Here is a 20661-nt window from a genome sequence, read left to right on the forward strand (position 1 = left end):
TAATTGAAGGCCCATTTTTATTAGATTTAGAATCCAGGAGCTGGAGGAGATTTTTTCCCAGGCCGGAAGGTATTGAGTCTCCCTCCCACCCTGGGGGAGGTGTCATTTAGGGTTTTTTTTTATTTCTGGGGGAGTTGCCAAAGAGGAAGCCTCTGTCTCTATTTCTCCCCTCCTCCCACCTGTTCTGTTCTCTAGGGGGGCGCCTGCGGAAAAATTTTCTGTTCCGAAAGGGCCGTCTGAGATATGGTGCGGCCAAGTTAGGGAATCCTTTCTTCTTATCTCCAGCTTTTTGTAAAATGTCATCTAGAGTCTCGCCAAACAGAAATTTTCCCTCACATGGGATTGAGCAAAGTTTTTGTTTTGTCTGTAGATCGCCTGGCCAATTTTTCAGCCACAGCGTTCTACGCGCCGCATTAGACAGGGCTGCCGATTTTGAAGTCAGCTTAATGGAATCCGCCGAAGAGTCAGCCAAGAACGCTGCCGCCCCTCTAATCATGGGAATTGATTCAATTATTTTTTGCCGGGATACTCCATCCCTTAACTGTTTCTCCAGATTGTCTAACCAAATCATCAGAGATCTGGAAGTACATGCGGCCGCTATGGCGGGTCTTAAACATCCCCCTGCTGACTCCCAGGCTCCTTTTAGGAAGGTGTCGGCTCTTTTGTCTAGGGGGTCTTTTAGCGTACCCATGTCTTCAAAAGGCAGAGCAAATTTCTTTGACGCCTTAGCGACTGCCACGTCTAGTTTAGGGGCTTTATCCCATGCTATAGAGTCATCTTCCGCAAAAGGATATTTCCTTTTAAGGGAGGGTACAGATGAATTTTTCCTTTCTGGCTTCTCCCACTCTCTCACTTTTTAATCAGGGCTTCAATTTCATCTAAGGGGAAGCAGTGGCGGCCTCCACTCTCAGAGTCTGAGGAGGAGGAGGAACCTTTCTTGTCTGACACATCCTCACCAGAGCTAGAAGGATCAGAATGAGACAGGGGGACAGGTGATCTCTCCTTAACCCCTTCCCCTTTAAGGGATTTAAACGCTGTTTCTACCTCTGATCTAATTACCGAGCGTAATTCAGAGGCAAAACTGGGGGTTTCCTCACAGAGGACTTGACCTATACAGGAACCGCATAGTTTTTTATCCCAGCTCTGTGCTAGGGGTTCTCCACATAAGGGGCAGTCTCTATGTTTGTTTTTTTCCGTTTTTTTTCTTGCCTAAAAAACAAACGGAAAAGGGGGACCCTAATTATTTAGTGAACTTTCACGAAGATCACTCACCCGTCTTGCGCAGCTACAAGTACCAGTTCTGGAGGAGGCACGGGATCTTGAATGAGACCCGAAGTAGAAGGTGTCGGCTGGCTGGACATATTGGTTTTACTCTGCGGCGTAGAATGGCTCCTGGAACGGGAACTCCGGGTGCCTGCAGAGGTCCTTCCGCCCGCCTTGCGCTGGTGGTGACGCTGTTGTTGCTGCACCGGTGGCTGCCGACTGGAGCTGCTCATCGCTGTCCGCCATAATGGGACTGTATGCAGCGACGAGTGTTCTCACAGCTGTGTTTTTAAAAGGCGCGCCGGTCACCCCTCCTCCAGGCTGCGTTGCAGGGAAGCGCTGGTCCCCAGCGCATGCGCGCTCTCCGGGACCCGGAAGCAGATGCATCTATATCCGGTGCAGCGGCCATCTTGGTGTTCTCACACACCAGGCCGCCGCTCCAGACCAGGCCTCTCTGCAGAGGCACGCCGGGTCCCTAAGCCCCTACCCCAATCTGGGGAGGCAGCGGCGCTTCCCTCCGCCCGTTCTGTAGCCCCATCGAACCCAGAAGCGGCGGCGTCGGACACCGAGCCAGCGGTGACAGGGGCCTCCCCGCCGTCATACCCCCCACTGGTCGGCTCCGGATCTCAGGTACCGATCCTGAGGGTTCGCCTGTCAGGGACAGGAAATAAAACTGAGGCAGGAGAGAGGTACCGCCCTTTTATCCTGTAGGGTTTCCTGTCCCTGAAGGGCGGACTCCATCTCTCTGGTAGTGCTGTCATGGGCGACTGAGAAACAGAGAATATGCAGTCCAAAAACTGAACATGCTTGAGTCTTCTGTCCTTTGAAATCATCTGCTGTGGAAGAATTGGGAGGCCCCATACATATAAGGCCGGAGTCACACTAGCCTGTAATACGGACGAGTTGGTGGGTGCATACAAATGGCTAAGTATCTTAATTTTATAACTATTGTCTATATGGCAGTAATACAAACATTAACATTCAATGTTAGCATACACCTCGGTGCATAGTGTGCGCTGTAATCTTTGGAGTGTATTTGAGATCTAACTAGAGGCCACCTGTTACTATGGGCTCTGCCAGACTACTAGGAAAGATTGGGGGGGTGACGTTGCATCATGTACTGCATTACTGAATTATTTCACCTGCAAGGTGTGATCTGCAAAATGTCTGTCCTGTAAAGAGATACTGAATGTATCAAAGGGCGGGCATGAGGGTAAGCATGCCCCCAGGAAGAAGCCACTGCGAAACGTGCACCGAGCTCAGTCATATACAGGTATCCTATGTGGTCATATCTTCAGCACTTATTGTACCTATGCTACCATTGTATGGATGAGACGTCCATCAGTCCCTATTACAACTGCACTTCTCTCCATGCCCAGGCTTTGCTGCTCCAAGTGTTTTACCTCATTTTTTCCCATTTACACATGTTTATTTTCTAGCTCTGAGTGCCTCAATCATTGAGAATCACTGGATATTGTATTAATGGCATTATTCTCCTATGCACATAGGAAAATCTACATCCACATAGAACTCTACGTACTGTATTTATTATGGTCATTATGGGGTATGAATTATCTACTCGCCATCTGCAGTGTATGCAAGAACCTCCACGTCTCTCACCCTCTGGTTGGTAAGACTATTTTAGGGTTTTTTTGCACATGCAATACTGTATTAATAGTACCTTCTAACATAACTCAATCATTTACCTATTCGCCCACTAGATGGTCTTACTACATTATGGTGACTTTTTTTTACTATCCAGATTCCCTGTATTGTACACAATGTACTTATTATTATTGCCCTGGCTTTAAAAATATATTTTAGTTCACATTAAAAATATGAAAAAAGTGGGGTTTACCTGAGCGATTCCGATAGTGGTGTCAGGGTACCATCCCCTCTATCGACCACACGGAAGAAATTCAGTTGATCTCCTTCACGGTATACCAAAAATGTAACCTGCTTATTTGTAGGGGTCTTTTCCCACAACTCCTCCCGGACGGGGTCCATGAACTCTGCTATCTCTCGGACAGAGTCATCCAGTGGCACTGAACACAGCAAACAAATATATTAATAACAGGGCAGGATGAAGTCATCTTGTTGGCTCTCATGTGCGGAAGACTTGCAAAAATGTGACATCAGCTCATTGGAGCCAGTATCGGATTTTCAATGAAGACGTCTGATTAAACACGCTCTGGCCATTTACACAGAAGCACCGGTGTGAGTCTGACCTAGATTTTCCCCATTGATCAATATACAAATCATTTATTTCATTGGGAAAGGAGGCAGGATATTCACCATTGCGTCCGGTCAATGGACACCCTCTTCCCAATGTATTGCCATTGCATGTTTTCACATACTCTCCAAGGAGGAGTATTTTGTTATTAAATGTGTGTGCAAAATTGTTCTAAAAAAATTGAGAATTGGGTCACAGTGGCCAATGACATCCCCCAACTGCTAATGAAAAACTTACATCTACTTAATCCACAGAAGAATGTGTATGACGAAAATAGAAGTGGAAAACTAAGTGAACTGACTTTCACTTTTTACTGCACTAGAAGACAGCCAGCCAGGATGCAGCTACAGAATAAAGATAGACAGTGCATGCTCAGCCACCTAATATCAGATACAGTGCATGCTCAGCCACCTAATATCAGATACAGTGCATGCTCAGCCACCTAATATCAGATACAGTGCATGCTCAACCACCTAATATCAGATATAGTGCATGCTCAGCCACCTAATATCAGATACAGTGCATGCTCAGCCACCTAATATCAGATACAGTGCATGCTCAGCCACCTAATATCAGATACAGTGCATGCTCAGCCACCTAATATCAGATACAGTGCATGCTCAACCACCTAATATCAGATACAGTGCATGCTCAGCCACCTAATATCAGATACAGTGCATGCTCAGCCACCTAATATCAGATACAGTGCATGCTCAGCCACCTAATATCAGATACAGTGCATGCTCAACCACCTAATATCAGATATAGTGCATGCTCAGCCACCTAATATCAGATACAGTGCATGCTCAGCCACCTAATATCAGATACAGTGCATGCTCAGCCACCTAATATCAGATACAGAAGAGCCACATGGCAGGCAGCATTACTAACTCTATATGGCAAACCCCTTATGATAAATTGCAAGTATTTTTATAACCATGCAGAATTTTTGCTAGATTTAGAAAAAAAAAAAAAAAAAAGATGAAATATATGGCACAACCCCCTTACCCCTTCGCGACCTCCGCCGTACTATAAGGCCGGCCTCACACTGGGCGTAAGACAATACGCCACGTATTATACGTCCGTACTACGGCCGTAATACTGAGAAATGTTCCCAAAATATTGATCCGTAGTCAGGGTGTGTCAGCGTATTTTGCGCATGGCATCCTCCGTATGTAATCCGTATGGCATCCGTACTGCGAGATTTTTGCGCAGGCTTGCAAAACCGACATCTAATGGATTTATGTGCTCAAATGTTCGGGAAAACATATATACAGTATATATATATATATATGTCATTGAGACACATATATATATATTCTGTATTTAGATTTCATTCGGCGCGATATGTGTTAAAAGCCGGTAATTCAATTGCCGGCTTCTCATTTCTCCTGCACAAACCCGACAGGATATGAGACATGGTTTACATACAGTAAACCCATACCTCCCAACTTTTAAAGATGGGAAAGAAGGGCAAAGTTTGCGCGTGGCAAATTAGGCCACTCCTATGACCACACCCATTCATAATTAGTCACACCCATATCCACGTCCCAACCACACCCATTTAGCACTGCTGATACCACTGTTTCATATACAATAATTATAAACAAAAAAATATGGCCGCACAGTGCTCCATACTGTATAATGGCCATTGGCCACACATGACGCTCCATACTGTATAATGACCGCACATGATGCTCCATACTGTATAATGACCGCACATGATGCTCCATACTGTATAATGACCCCACATGACGCTCCATACAGTATAATGACCGCACATGATGCTCCATACTGTATAATGACCACACATGATGCTCCATACTGTATAATGACCACACATGATGCTCCATACTGTATAATGACCACACATGACGCTCCATACTGTATAATGACCGCACATGATGCTCCATACTGTATAATGACCGCACATGATGCTCCATACTGTATAATGACCCCACATGACGCTCCATACAGTATAATGACCGCACATGATGCTCCATACTGTATAATGGCTGCACATGATGCTCCATACTGTGTAATGACCGCACATGATGCTCCATACTGTATACTGGCCGCACATGATACTTCGTACCATATAATGGCCACACATAGCTACTCCTACACACGAGGCTGCGCTCCGTACACTTTGCACACACGGCTCCGCTCCATACACCTCATACACACACGGCTCCACTCCATACACCTCGTACACACACGGCTCTGCTACATCCACACTGTACACACACGGCTCCGCTCCATACACCTCGCACACACACGGCTCCTATACAGGAGGAGTGGTACTGTCCAGTGTATATATACAGGAGAGGAGGAGTGGTACTGTGCAGTGTATATATACAGGAGGAGTGGTACTGTGCAGTGTATATATACAGGAGGAGCGGTACTGTGCAGTGTATATATACAGGAGGAGGGGTACTGTGCTGCGTATATATACAGGAGGAGGGGTACTGTGCAGTGTAAATATACAGGAGGAGGGGTACTGTGCAGTGTAAATATACAGGAGGAGGGGTACTGTGCTGCGTATATATACAGGAGGAGGGGTACTGTGCAGTGTATATATACAGGAGAGGAGGAGTGGTACTGTGCAGTGTATATATACAGGAGAGGAGGAGTGGTACTGTGCAGTGTATATATACAGGAGGAGCGGTACTGTGCAGTGTATATATACAGGAGGAGGGGTACTGTGCTGCGTATATATACAGGAGGAGTGGTACTGTGCAGTGTATATATACAGGAGAGGAGGAGTGGTACTGTGCAGTGTATATATACAGGAGAGGAGGAGTGGTACTGTGCAGTGTATATATACAGGAGGAGCGGTACTGTGCAGTGTATATATACAGGAGGAGGGGTACTGTGCTGCGTATATATACAGGAGGAGTGGTACTGTGCAGTGTAAATATACAGGAGGAGGGGTACTGTGCTGCGTATATATACAGGAGGAGGGGTACTGTGCAGTGTATATATACAGATACTTTGATTTACACCACGCAGGCTATATATCATAACTGAGCAGCACCAAATCTTTAAGGGGTTGTTCGCTACTAGGACAACCCCTAAATGTTCGGCCCTGATAAAATTATAAAGCCTATACTTGCCTCCTGTGCCAGCGCCGTTCCCACAGTGGCTGTGATGTGTTGTGACAAGTGATGCCCGGCGCCAATCAGCGTTGGTGTCACTGTCTCTGCCTTCAGACAAACTGAACATGAAGAGGAAGTCCAGGATCAAGCAGCTGAGATGAGATGAGGTTGTCCTAGTGGGAGACACTCCCTTAAAGCAGTGGACTCTTTATTGGCCCATGTGGCAACATTTCAGTTCCATATCAGAGAAATGCTCTGTTATTGATCCGAAACATTGCCATTTGGGCCAATAAAGAGTCCACACTTTTTTCACGATTAATCAGAGTGTTGTGTGTGTGTGTGTGTGTGTGTGTGTGTGTGTGTGTGTGTGTGTGTGTGTGTGTGTGTGTGTGTGTGTGTGTGTGTGTGTGTGTGTGTGTGTGTGTGCGTGCGTATAATATACACACACACATACATAGACACACATACTCATACACTCACACATACATTATATAGGTGAGACTGCGGTATGTACGTTATAGCACTGTGTGTAATATACTGCGTCCGCTGTGTATAGGCCAGCCACAGAATATGTGTGTGTGTGTGTGTGTGTGTGTGTGTGTGTGTGTGTGTGTGTGTGTGTGTGTGTGTGTGTGTGTGTGTGTGTGTGTGTGTGTGTGTGTGTGTGTGTGTGTGTGTGTGTACATACATGTACACTGCGGCTGGCCTATATGGGCTATAAACAGCGGACGCAGTATATTACACAGTGGTATAACCTATATAACGTACATACCGTGGTCGCAGTTTCACCTATATAATGTATATAGACTGCTATACATGCATTATATGGGTGATACTGCTACTGCGGTATATAATCGCAGTATCACTTATATACTGTATATACAACAGTCAATATACATTAGACAGGTCAAACTGCAAATGCTGCATATACAATATATAGGTGATACTGTGATTGCAGTGTATAGTTCATTATATATATATATATATATATATATATATATATATATATATATATATATATATATATATATATATATATATATATATATATATATACACACACACACACAGCAGTATCACCTATATAAAGTATATACACATCAGTTGCAGTATCACCTATATAATGGACATGGAGCGGATGCCGGCCGGGGATTGGTGAGGAGAGCGCTGTTCTCTTACACTGGTCCTGGCCAGCGTCAGACACAGTGAGGCTCGGGCGTCTGTGCACGCAGTGGCGGCCTTTTCAAACTTCTGCACAGGCCCAGGTGCGTGCGCTTTCCTGTTTTACCTCACTGACAAAGGCCGCAGCTACACGCACAAGCACGAACGAAGGCCGTGCTCATGTGGGCCGCCATGGCCTTGGTCAGCACGGACACAGAGAGAGTGCGCATGAAGGCCTGTGCAGAGGATTTGAGGGGCGGGTGACCCATTTTGTAGCTCAGAGTGCTCCAGGCCCCAGGCTCCAGGCCCTTGATAGTTGTATACTATGGGCACAGATACACAATATTATATACACTGGATGATCAATCCTGCACCTGGCCCTGGCCATACATGCACTGTATATATACAGGGCCATGTATATAGCATGTGATGTCCAGTCACCAGGTTCAGGCGTGATCACTCCAGTGCTGGATTCTGCAGACAGTCTCTGGTCACTAGCTGTATAGGGAGATTTATTGCAGGAGACTGAACTTTCCTGCAGTCTGGTGACTCTGGAGCCTATGACCTGGCACTGACAGGGTGACCCTGAAAGTTCAGACTTCTGCAATAAATCTGTGAGCATCAGCAGAGCGGCCGCTAATACTATAGAGGCACACACACGGCCCTGGACTTATCACCGGGAGGTGAGCAGCAGCGTCCATCTCCTCACCGCACAGAGAGCTGAATACTCACTGATGTGTGAGTCATCCACCAGCTCCTCTCCTGCAGGTAGATGCAGCCATGTTCCCTCTTCAGGAGGCCGCACACAGGGAGCAGGGGGCGGGTCTGCTCCACTGGGATGATGCAGCTGGCCGGACATAGAGAACAGCGCCGGCCACCAGCAGTCCGAATCGCTGCTAAGTGACCGGCCCGGGGGGCACTGGAAGACTGCTCAGTCAGGAACCTGGGGAAGGGGCGTGGCCTAACACAAGGGGGCGTGTGACGGCTGCTTCTGTTGTCTGCGGGGAAGTCGTGTCCCGTGCAGGACAGCAGGGAAAACCATCAAAACCGGGACAATCCCGCACAATGAGGGACGGTTGGGAGCTATGAGTAAACCATCTCATATCCCCTTTTTTTTTGCATATTCCACACTACTAATGTTAGTAGTGTGTATGTGCAAACTTTCAGCGCTGTAGCTGCTGAAATAAAGGGTTAAATGGCGGAAAAAATTGGCGTGGGCTCCCGCGCAATTTTCTCCGCCAGAATGGTAAAGCCAGTGACTGAGGGCAGATATTAATAGCCAGGAGAGGGTCCATGGTTATTGGCCCCCCTGTGGCTAAAAACATCTGCCCCCAGCCACCCCAGAAAAGGCACATCTGGAAGATGCGCCTATTCTGGCACTTGGCCTCTCTCTTCCCACTCCCTGTAGCGGTGGGATATGGGGTAATGAAGGGTTAATGCCACCTTGCTATTGTAAGGTGACATTAAGCATGATTAATAATGGAGAGGCGTCAATTATGTCACCTATCCATTATTAATCCAATTGTTGGAAAGGGTTAAACACACACACATGATTTAAAAGTAGTTTAATGAAATAAACACAGCGGTTGTTGTAATAATTTATTGTTCTCTCAATCCATCAGGAACACCCTCGCTTGGAAAAATAATAAACGCACAAGATACATACCTTCTGGTGAACCGTCTCGTCCCACGAAGTAATCCATCTGAAGGGGTTAACTAATATTACAGGCAGGAGCCCTGCTAAATGCAGCTGTGCTCCGTGCCTGTAATCCCCGGCGAATGAATGAAATGTAGGTCATTGACCTACATTTCCTTCAGTCGCGGTGAGGCGCCCTCTGGTGGATGTTCTCATGAACTGCAGCCTGGGAACTTTTTCCCACGCTCCAGGTCATATGAGGACATCCACCAGGGGGCGCATCACCGCGACTGAAGGAAATGTAGGTCAATGACCTACATTTCATTCATTCGCTGGGGATTACAGGCACGGAGCACAGCTGCATTTAGCAGGGCTCCTGCCTGTAATATTAGTTAACCCCTTCAGATGGATTACTTCGTGGGACGAGACGGTTCACCAGAAGGTATGTATCTTGTGCGTTTATTATTTTTCCAAGCGAGGGTGTTCCTGATGGATTGAGAGAACAATAAATTATTACAACAACCGCTGTGTTTATTTCATTAAACTACTTTTAAATCATGTGTGTGTTTTTTAACCCTTTCCAACAATTGGATTAATAATGGATAGGTGTCATAATTGACGCCTCTCCATTATTAATCTGGCTTACTGTCACCTTCCAATAGCAAGGTGGCATTAACCCTTCATTACCCCATAGCCCACCGCTACAGGGAGTGGGAAGAGAGTGGCCAAGTGCCAGAATAGGCGCATCTTCCAGATGTGCCTTTTCTGGGGTGGCTGGGGGCAGTTGTTTGTAGCCAGGGGGGGCCAATAACCATGGACCCTCTCCTGGCTATTAATATCTGCCCTCAGTCACTGGCTTTACCACTCTGGCGGAGAAAATTGCGCGGGAGCCCACGCCAATTTTTTCCGCCATTTAACCCTTTATTTCAGCAGCTACAGCGCTGAAATTTTGCACATACACACTACTAACATTAGCAGTGTGGAATATGCAAAAAAAAAGGGGATATGAGATTGTTTACTGTATGTAAACCATGTCTCATATCCTGTCGGGTTTGTGCAGGAGAAATGAAAAGCCGGCAATTGAATTACCGACTTTTCACTAACACCGCTGCGTATTTCTCGCAAGTCACACTGCAGGTCCGTGTGGAATCCGTATTTTTCTCGCCCCCATAGACTTTCATTAGCGATTTTTTTGCGCAATACGCTGACAAACGCAGCATGCTGCGATTTTGTACGGCCGTAGAACGCCGTATAATACTGAACCGTAATATACGGCTAATAGGAGCAGCCCCATTGAGAATAATTGTGCCGTATGTAATGCGAGTTTTACGGACGTAGTTTCTGCGCTCTTACGTCCGTAAAACTCGCCAGTGTGACGCCGGCCTTACTGTGGAGGTTAGATACCCCGCTTTGATGTGGGCTGCGGTAGTGAGCCTGCATCAAAGCCGGGACATGTCAGCTGTTTTGTACAGCTGACATGTGCGCGCAATAGCGGCAGGTGGAATCTCGATTCACCCGCCGCTATTAACTAGTTAAATGCTGCTGTCGAACGCTGACAGTGGCATTTAACTACCGCTTCCGGCCATAGGGCCGGAAATGAGCACATCGCCGACGCCTGTCACATGATCGGGGGTCAGCGATGCGTCGGCATGACAACCTGATGTCTCCTTGAGACCTCTATGGTTGTTGATGCCGGATTGCTATGAGCACCACCCTGTGGTCGGGGCTCATAGCAATGCAGTAAATCTACTACATAGGGGCGATCTGACGATCGCTCCTATTTAGCAGAGCCGATCAGGCTATGCCAGCTTCTTGCCTCCCATGGAGGCTATTGAAGCATGGCAAATGTAAAAAAAAAAAAAAAAAAAAAAGTTTTAAAAAAATACGAAAAAAAAAAAAAAAAATATATAAAAGTTTAAATCACCCCCTTTAAAAAAATAATAAAAAAAAGAACCTACACATTTGGTATCGCCGCGTTCAGAATCGCCCCATCAATACAAAAAAAAAAAAAAAAAAGGATTAACCTGATTGCTAAACGGTGTAGCGAGAAAAAAAAAAATTGAAACGCCAGAATTACTTTTTTTTGGTCACCATGACATTGCATTGAAATGAAATAACGGGCGATCAAAAGAACGCATCTGCACCAAAATGGCATAATTAAAAACGACAGCTCGGCACGCAAAAAATAAGCCCTCGCCCTCACCCAACCCGAGATCAAAAAAAATGGAGACGCTATGGGTATCGGAATATGGCGCAATTTTTTTTATTAGCAAAGTTTGGAAATTTTTTTTTTTTTAACACTTAGATAAAACGTGACCTACACATGTTTGGTGTCTATGAACTCGTAATGAGCTGGAGAATCAAAATGGCAGGTCAGTTTTAGCATTTAGTGAACCTAGGAAAAAAGCTAAAACACAAAACAAGTGTAGGATTGCACTTTATTTGCAATTTCACCGCACTTGGGAATTTTTTTCCCGTTTTCTAGTACACGACATGCTAAAACCAATGGTGTCATTCAAAAGAACAACTTGTCCCGCAAAAAACAAGCCCTCACATGGCCATATTGACGGAAAAAAATAAAAAAATAAATAAGTTATGGCGCTGGGAAGAAGGGGAGCGAAAAACAAAAACGCAAAAGTGGAAAAGGGCAAGGACTTGAAGGGGTTAATGTCTGATAACTGAGACCCCAGTGATTATTAGATGAGAGGATGCTCATCGGTATAGGGCTGCAAAGAGGATTTTAAAATTAAAAAGGTGGTCCACAGTCCAGCTGTGTCCATTAGCTCCATTGATATTAACTAGAGCTGTAGAAGACATGTACGACCATATTCAAGCACTGTCTCACTGTGGTCATCTAGTGAGTAGGAACAGGGGGTTCAGAAGCCCAGTTCTAGTAACAGTGGTGGCTCCGCTAGCAAACAGTTATCAACCATCTTGTGGATAGGTGATAAGGGATGATCCACAATGGACATTTTTAAAACTGTACATACCTCTCCGTGTGTTAATTGGGCCTCCTCTCATAGCCAACACCAACTTCAGAGTGCAACCTTCTGAGATGCTGGAGGAAGGGGGGAAATAATAATAATAATAATCAAACTTACAAAAGCATTATGATTGATTAAATAGTTTAAAGAATGTTAAAAAAAATGCACACAAAATCCAAATACTCACTTGTAGTCAGTCAAACAAAACTCATCCTCCAATTCCGTGTTATTCCAAATTAAATGTTGTTGTGCAATGGGAATGCCTAGAACGAGATCAAGGCATCATGGTTGTCATGTACAGCGGTTGGATGCAACCAGAGAGAACACATACATACATTTATTACCAGAACAGGACTTGTTTAATACAAAAAATATTTTTATTTTTTCGGGTGTCGGATGCTCCATGTCTAGTTTTAAAATAAAATCCTGAAATCTTGCAGTTCTCACTCTAGTTACAGCGACTCAAAATAAGGACTAACATCTAAAAAATAATGTGGGGCTAGAGCAACAGGTGTGCAGGACAAATGTAGTTTATTTTCATGGCTCAATGTTATAAAATTCTGTGAAGCACATGTGGCTTCAAGGTGCTCATCAAACACCTAGATAAATTCCTTCAGTGGTGTAGTTTCTAAAATGGGGTCACTTGTGGGGAGGGGCAGTGGGGTTTCTACTGTTTAGGCACACGGGGGGCTCTGCAAACACGACAACATGGCGACCACTATCTATTGCAGCAACTTTTGAATGGCAAAAGTCAAATGGCGCGCCTTCCTTTCCAAGCCGTGCCGTTCACCCAAACAGTTTTCCACCACATATGTGGTATCGGCATACTTAGGAGACATTATACAACAAATTGTACTGTACCTTCTGCTGTTACCCTAATTCTTGTGAAGCACCTGAAGGGTTAATAAACTTCTTGAATGGTTTTAGTACTTTGAGGGGTGCACTTATATTTATTTATTTATAGAATGGTGTCACTTGGTTATTTCCTGTCATATAGTCCACTAAAAGTCACTTCAAACGTGATATGGTACCAAAAAAAAAAAAACAAAACAAAGTGTCCAAGGAGGCCCTGGATGGGTGTATGACATTCTGAGCACTAAATTCTGTGATGGGGAAAGTCAGATCACTGTATGTTGAGTCAGAAATTAATATTTCCCTTGATTTCAGGCAGTTCGCCTCTGTCCCATGGGGTTTTTGACTTCCTCTGGCCAACATGTTAGGTTATAGGATGAACTCGATGGGTTTGTATCTACGCTCAACCTGAAAAACCATGAAAACCCCCCCCCCCCCCCGAAAGCAATCTACTTACTCTATAGGAACTGACATTTTCTTCATTATCTTACATTAGCCTTTATGCAGGGGGAGGAGGGGGCATTAATATCAAAAACATAATTCAAGTCAAATGGTAACAGTTTTGCACAATCGATACCTTCGAGCCTCTGAATTTTGGCTTTTACGCAGAAGATGGTTTCAAATGGCGACACCCGAAGTTCAAAGGAAGTTCCTGTAAGAGTTTCAATGAAGAGCTCCATGGTCTCATAGAACGGTAGTTTGTAGTGGAAGGACCCAATATTATCTTCGTTAAAAAATGGGGGTTCTTTTTTGTTTGACATTGCATAGGATAAAAAAATGATAATACAGCAAGAAGAACTACTAAAATGAGAAAACCTCTGAACCGCAGACACATTGGGTGTGATCTTGTTCCATTTTTAAAATATGGCAACCTGCAGACACAATAAGAAGAAGGTTAGAAATGAGGCAACTCCACAGCTGAAGTTAAAGTTAGTGATCACCACTACATATACTACTATCATGAGATACAGAGCTACGATTCCTGCCATATAGATCACACCACTGTTGGAGCCTCCGTCGGCAATTTCGGCTGATTTGACGGAAATAGACATATTCCCCCATATTAAATTTATAAATGCTACAAATCTAATGGCATCCATTTCAGGTCTATTTTAATGCTTTACCTCCCCATTCTAACACGGGAACAAGAATTGAACACAGCATAGATCATGCAAGAGATTGGGATTTTATGCCAATTCTAGGACTAGGTGACATAATAATGTTATTTCCTATTGACTTTAATGGGATTTATCAGGTCTCATGTGTGAACAGACTAATATTTGGAAGTTCTGATGCTGCCACCTGTTAGCCGCAGTGATCTGTTTTGTAAACTTGTGTCCCAAGGCTTAAAAGTCTTACTTTTCATGTGCCCAAACAGGTCCTGCAATTAAGACTATCAGTTTATAGCAGCTCTGTAAAGGAAATCTGTTAGCAGGTTTTGACATGTAATCTGAGTGAAGTAACATGTAAGGGCCGAGACCCTGATTCAAGGCAGGTGTCATTTACTGTGCTGTGTTTTACTGTTTCAATACAAATCAGTGTTTTATCAACTGGAGATTATCACTGCAAGACAATCTGGCCTTGTGCATTTTAGTCCAACCACGGCTCCAGATTATTGCCAAAGATTAAATGTTTTTATCATAATACTTAGGCTGCTTTCACACTAGCGTCGGTACGGGGCCGTCGCGCTGCGTCGGCCCGACGTACCGACGCATACTGTGAAAAAAAATGCCCGACGTGGGCAGCAGAAGCAGTCTTACAATGCTTCCGCTGCCCCATTGCAAGGTCTGGGGAGGAGGAGGCGGAGTTTCGGCCGCACAGTTACATGTAACTTTTTTTGTGGCGGCGGTCCGCCAAAACACGACGCAACCGTCGCACGACGGTTGCGACGTGTCGCAATGCATCGCTAATAAAAGTCTATGGAGAAAAAACGCATCCTGCGGGCAACTTCGCAGGATGCGTTTTTTCTCAATAACGACGCATTTTTTTAGTTTGGAAAAACGAAGACTAAGGAGTGATCTTATTTTAATGTATAAATATATGAGGGGACAGTACAAAGACCTTTCTGATGATCTTTTTAATCATAGACCTGAGACAGGTACAAGGGGGCATCCTCTACGTCTGGAGGAAAGAAGGTTTAAGCATAATAACAGACGCGGATTCTTTACTGTAAGAGCAGTGAGACTATGGAACTCTCTGCCGTATGATGTTGTAATGAGTGATTCATTAATTAAATTTAAGAGAGGACTGGATACCTTTCTGGAAAAGTATAATGTTACAGGTTATATACACTAGATTCCTTGATAGGGCGTTGATCCAGGGAACTAGTCTGATTGCCGTATGTGGAGTCGGGAAGGAATTTTTTTCCCCATGGTGGAGTTACTCTTTGCCACATGGGTTTTTTTTGCCTTCCTCTGGATCAACATGTTAGGGCATGTTAGGTTAGGCTATGGGTTGAACTAGATGGACTTACAGTCTTCCTTCAACCTTAATAACTATGTAACTATGCATTGCGATGTACAGTGCCCGACGCTAGTGTGAAAGTAGTTATAAGCAACACTCAGTGTCTATACATAAATCACACCACAAACAATGAAAGCGTGCTCACGACACGTGACGGGAGGGAATATACGGGTGCGGTCATGGGCTCTGAGAAATTCCGTTACTGGTAAGTAACTACATCTTTGTCCTTCACCCATGACAGTACCATGAAGAGAATTGATTGTATCTTAGGGAAAGACCACAGCATGTAGAACCCTTCTCTCAAAAGGGTGGTTAGATCAGAAGAGGCTAGGTTCAGCAGATAGGATTATAAAAAGGTAGAAGGTGATGACCAAGTGGCAGCCTTACAGATCTGTTTTATTGATACCTCTGACCTTTCTGCCCAGGAGGTTGCCACTGTTCTTGTGGAATGAGCTCTCAAACCCTCCAGGGTGACATTCTCACTAGATGAGTAGGCCAACAAGATCGCATCTCTTATCCATCTTGCCAAGGTTTTGGAGGCCATGAGTCCCTTCCTAAGGACCTGAAAGCACACAAAGACCCATCCTTCCTACACCCCTGGGTGGACGTTTGGTTCAGTACCCAACACCTTTTTACATCTAATGAGTGGAATTTCTCTTCTCTTGCAATTTTGGGGTTGGAGCTAAAGGAAGGACTATTTCTTGGGGCTTATGGAACCAAGATGCTACCTTTGGCAAGTGAGCAGGGTCAGGTTTTAAAATAATTCTGTCCTCCAAGTGAAGGGAGGGCCTGCAGATTGAACGACATTCAGGCTCTCTACGGGCTGATGTTAGAGCCACTAAAAGGACAGTTTTAAAGGACAGAACCTTGAGTGAGGCAAAATCTAAGGGATCAAAAGGAGGGACCCGTTAGGGCGGATAAGACCAAATTTAAATGGTGGCAGTTTCTGGCTGGTAATGGACCTAGATCTTGCAGAGGCTCTAATGAACCTTGCTACCCAAGGATTGCCTGCTACATTATGATTGTACAGGGCCCACAGAGCAGCCTCCTGAATGTTTAGGGCAGGGGTGGGGAACCTCATGCCCCATGGCCATTTGGCTAGATCACCTTTTTGTTAGGCCCCCAAGCAGATTCTCAGGGACTGCATTCTTGGGCAGGGAGATGTATTTTGATTGCCACAAGCTCATTAATTTCTTCTTGCTCTGTTAGCACACACATGCAATGTTCACTACTGAACACTGAAGGACATGCAATGAAACATTACATCCTAAAACCAGTGCCAGAGTCAGGATGTGGGTGGAGTTTGTACGGCCCCCAAAGGATAGTATAAATATCCAAAAAGCCCTTGGCAGAAACAAAAAAGATCCCCCACCCTGTAGATGGTGATCTCGGGACCAAGATCTCGAGAGATGTGATCTCAGCGCTGAAATCTCATCTCTCGAGATCTTGGTCCCGAGATAACATCTGCGCACGTGCCGCCCCCGGAGGTGGCCATATTTCTAGAGTCCACCGCACCCGCACAGGGAGCCGTGGAATTATCGGGGCTCTGGCCTGTCGCAAAATGTCGACAGAGCCCCTTGCAGCGCCGGACACCCACGCAGCACCGCTGGGCACCGGAGGAGACACTCGCAGCACCGGGCAGTAAAAGCTGGGCACCCGGAGACACCCAGACACCCCCTCATCCCAGCCTGCGGCCTACACCCATGGTATCGGTAAGGCATGTATGCTTTGTAAGACGCACCCCCATTTTCCCCCCAAACTTTGGGGAGAAAAAAAAAAAAAAAAATAGAATTAGACTTACCGGTAATTCGGTTTCTAGGAACCTTCCAAGACGGCATACAGAGGTTGCCTCTTTGCCCTGATGGGGGACAGGAAACAGAGGTTAAAAGGCCCTCCCACATGCCAGTGACTTATAACCGAAAACCATAGCACAGGTTTACCTTCTGAATCCCAGATTTTTCGTTGTCTGGTCCCAGAGTCCTTGGAACGGGATATTGTTTATCATGTCTCCCCAACCCGTCCTGCTGGCATCTGATGTAATTGTAGTTAGTGGGACCTGAGTCCAGCTCACACCTCTGTGGAGGTTTTTGGAATTTATCCACCATGCCAGGGAGGCTCTTACTCGACCCGCAGTGTGTAGCCTTCTGTTTAGAGTACTGGGATGGCCGTTCCAGTTCCCTAAAATATGAGCTTGAATGACGGAGTGGGCCTGAGCCCAGGCTACTGACTGGATGCAGGCTGTCATGGAGCTCAAGACCGACATGCCTTCTCAGAGTGTAGGGGACCTCATGTCTCTGAACCTCTTGACCTTTGTTACTAAGGTCAGACTGTGGTCTTCTGGAAGGAAAGACATCTGTTTTGCAGAGTTCAGGAGTACTCCCAAGAATTTTCTGGTTTTGGAGGGCTGTAGCGGAGAGACTTTCTCAGGTTCGGGATCCACCCCAGAGACAGTCTTTGATACATGAGACTCCAGGGCCGTCTTGCTGGAGGCTACTATCAGCAAGTCGTCCAGGTAAGGCACTATACAGATGCCTTGACTCCGGATAATGGACACTGCTCCTGCCATTACCTTGGAGAAGATTCTTGGCGCTGAGGAGATGCCAAACAGAAGGACGTTGAACTGATAGTGCTCCACCCGATGACCTCCCTGTAGCGCAAACCTGAGATATTTTCTAGTTCCTCGGGTGGATTGGAATATGGAAGTAGGCGTCTTTCAAGTTGATGGTCGACATGAAGAAGTGAGGCCCGATCAAAGGAATGGCTGATCTTACGGATTCCATCTTGAATCTGCGGTATCTTACATGTTGGTTCAGTCCCTTCAGATTTATAATGATATGAGCCTCGTCTGAGGGTTTGGCAACCAGAAGCAGTCGAGAGTAGTGGCCCAGACCCCATTCTGACTCTGGAACCTGGGAGATCAAGTTTGATCTTACAAGGTCTCAGACCTACTAGCAGCGTTGTTTGATCTCTTGGGGTTGGGAGGAAGGTGACTTTCAGACCCCGTGGAGGGGAGGAGATGAACGCTATCAAATAGGCCCTCCTTGATATTGAGGACCCAGTGACAACTGGTGATGTTCTGCCACTGATGTATGCATCTTAAGAGTCTCCCAACCTCAGGGTCGGAGTCATCGTTTCTACTGTTGGGACTGCTGTTGCTGGGGGACGAGAATATTCTTCCCCCCACTTTTTGCATAGCTCCACCTCCCGGTCTTGCCCTTCTCCCTCTGGGAGGCTTGAGGCTGTGAGGCACGAAAAAAAACATTTTAGAGGGTTTTCTTCCGGGAGAGCTTTTTTCTTATCAGTGGCCTTTTCTAGGATCTCATCTAGGGAAGGCCCAAAAGACATGTTCCCCTTTAAAGGGTATGGCACATAATTTGGCTTTGGAGGTGATGTCGCCAGACCACATCTTGAGCCAAAGAGCTCTCCTAGCCGAGTTGGATTGCTCAAGCGACCTGGTGGCAACTCTGATGGATTCCACTGATGCGTCCGCTAAAAACCCAGTAGCCCTGAAAAGGATAGGCAGTGAGTCTTAGGGTATGTGCACACGATGCAGAAAACGCTGCGGATCCACAGCGTTTCCACAGCTGCAGGTCCGCAGCAGTTTTCCATGAGTTTACATTACAATGTAAACCTATGGGAAACAAAAAACGCTGTGCACATGCTGCAGAAAAAACTGCGCGGAAACGCAGAAGGCAAGTGGGAGGTCCTTTTAACCTCTCTGTGTTTCCTGTCCCCCATCGGGGCAAAGAGGCAACCTCCGTATGCCGTCGTGAAAGGTGACTAGAGAAAAAATGCGTCTTACAAAGTGAAAAATACGGTAAATCCTCACATATTGGGTAACTTTTGTGTTTGGTTTTAGTCAAACTTTTTCCTCCCTGAAAAATGAAAGAAAGGGGACCCCAATTACAAAGTGAACTTTCACAAAGATCACTCACCAATTAGACACAGCCGTGGATACCGGTTTTGGAGGAGGAATGTGGTCCACTGATGGGCCTTTTGAGGCTGGAGACTTGTCCACTACATCGGAGCTCCTGCTGTGCTGGGTGGAATGGCTACTGGAATGTCCACTCCGCTTGCCTGAAGAATCATGCTGTCTTCTTCTTGGCTGTTGGTGTAGTTCGCTTTCCTGTGCCTCCATCCTACAGGGGACCACTAGCTTACAAGGAGCTTCTCACCCAGTTCCCTTTTTAAACAAACTGCCTGGCGTCCCCTGTACTGCTGCCGGTTCCATACTGGAAGTTCCTCGTCATGTGACCAGCAGCCGCGTCATCAGGGGGGAGACTTCAGTGCATCCGACGCATTTGCAGATCAGTCGTCGGGAAGCCCAACACCAGAGTATGGTGCGGCGGCCCACCCACCACTCACCCTGAAAGACCCCTCGGTCCCAGCTTCAGGACACTGCACCAGCCGTGGCAGGAGATCCCCGTTTCTGTACCAGTCTGGCCAGGACACCTTCTGGTTTTGTCTTCCGACTTCAGGTATGCCGAACTGAAGGTTCCCAGTCAGGAACAGGAAACCAAACTGATGTGAGGGAGAGGTACCACCCTTTCATCTGTAGGTGTCCTGTACCTGAAGGGAGGATCCCCTCTCTCCGTGGTGCGGTCATAGGGGGGGGGGAGGAGAAATTGTGATAAATCCATTATAAGCCAATAGGACCAGTCAGGGTCCATCAAAACATTTTTAAGGCAGGTTTCAGACTTGCGTACAGGAGTGCTGCGAATGGCAGAGAACTTCCTCCCTGAAACCATGCCCACGCCTCCTTGCGTCCTGCGTACCTATCTTTAACATTGGGTACGCAGGGACGTATACTGTATGCGGATGCCTCCGCATGCGCCATTTTGGTGCTGCGCCGAACGCAACATGTTGCATTTTGTTGCGGTCGGCGCACCGCCAAAACGGCACATGCAGAGGCATCCGCATACAGCGTATGTCCCTGCGTACCCAATGTTAAAGATAGGTACACAGGGCACC

The 20661-nt window shown here is 46.1% G+C and overlaps 1 protein-coding gene across 5 annotated transcripts in view; it reads right to left on the reverse strand.

Moving 5' to 3' along the window:
- Positions 1-20661, reverse strand: part of ZFAND4 (zinc finger AN1-type containing 4) — a 49567-nt gene that overhangs the window by 18795 nt on the left and 10111 nt on the right. For all 5 annotated transcript variants that reach the window (XM_077259093.1, XM_077259095.1, XM_077259097.1 and 2 more), the window contains exons 2-5: positions 13805-14099; positions 12563-12638; positions 12382-12449; positions 3122-3308 (exon numbers count right to left, since the gene is read on the reverse strand). In XM_077259093.1, coding sequence (XP_077115208.1) covers positions 3122-3308; positions 12382-12449; positions 12563-12638; positions 13805-13988 — 515 coding nt within the window. In that variant the 5' untranslated portion in view covers positions 13989-14099. The remainder of the gene's footprint in view (positions 1-3121; positions 3309-12381; positions 12450-12562; positions 12639-13804; positions 14100-20661) is intronic.

Source organism: Ranitomeya variabilis, chromosome 4 (genome assembly GCF_051348905.1).
Source record: "Ranitomeya variabilis isolate aRanVar5 chromosome 4, aRanVar5.hap1, whole genome shotgun sequence".
Taxonomy (NCBI): Eukaryota; Metazoa; Chordata; class Amphibia; order Anura; family Dendrobatidae; genus Ranitomeya; species Ranitomeya variabilis.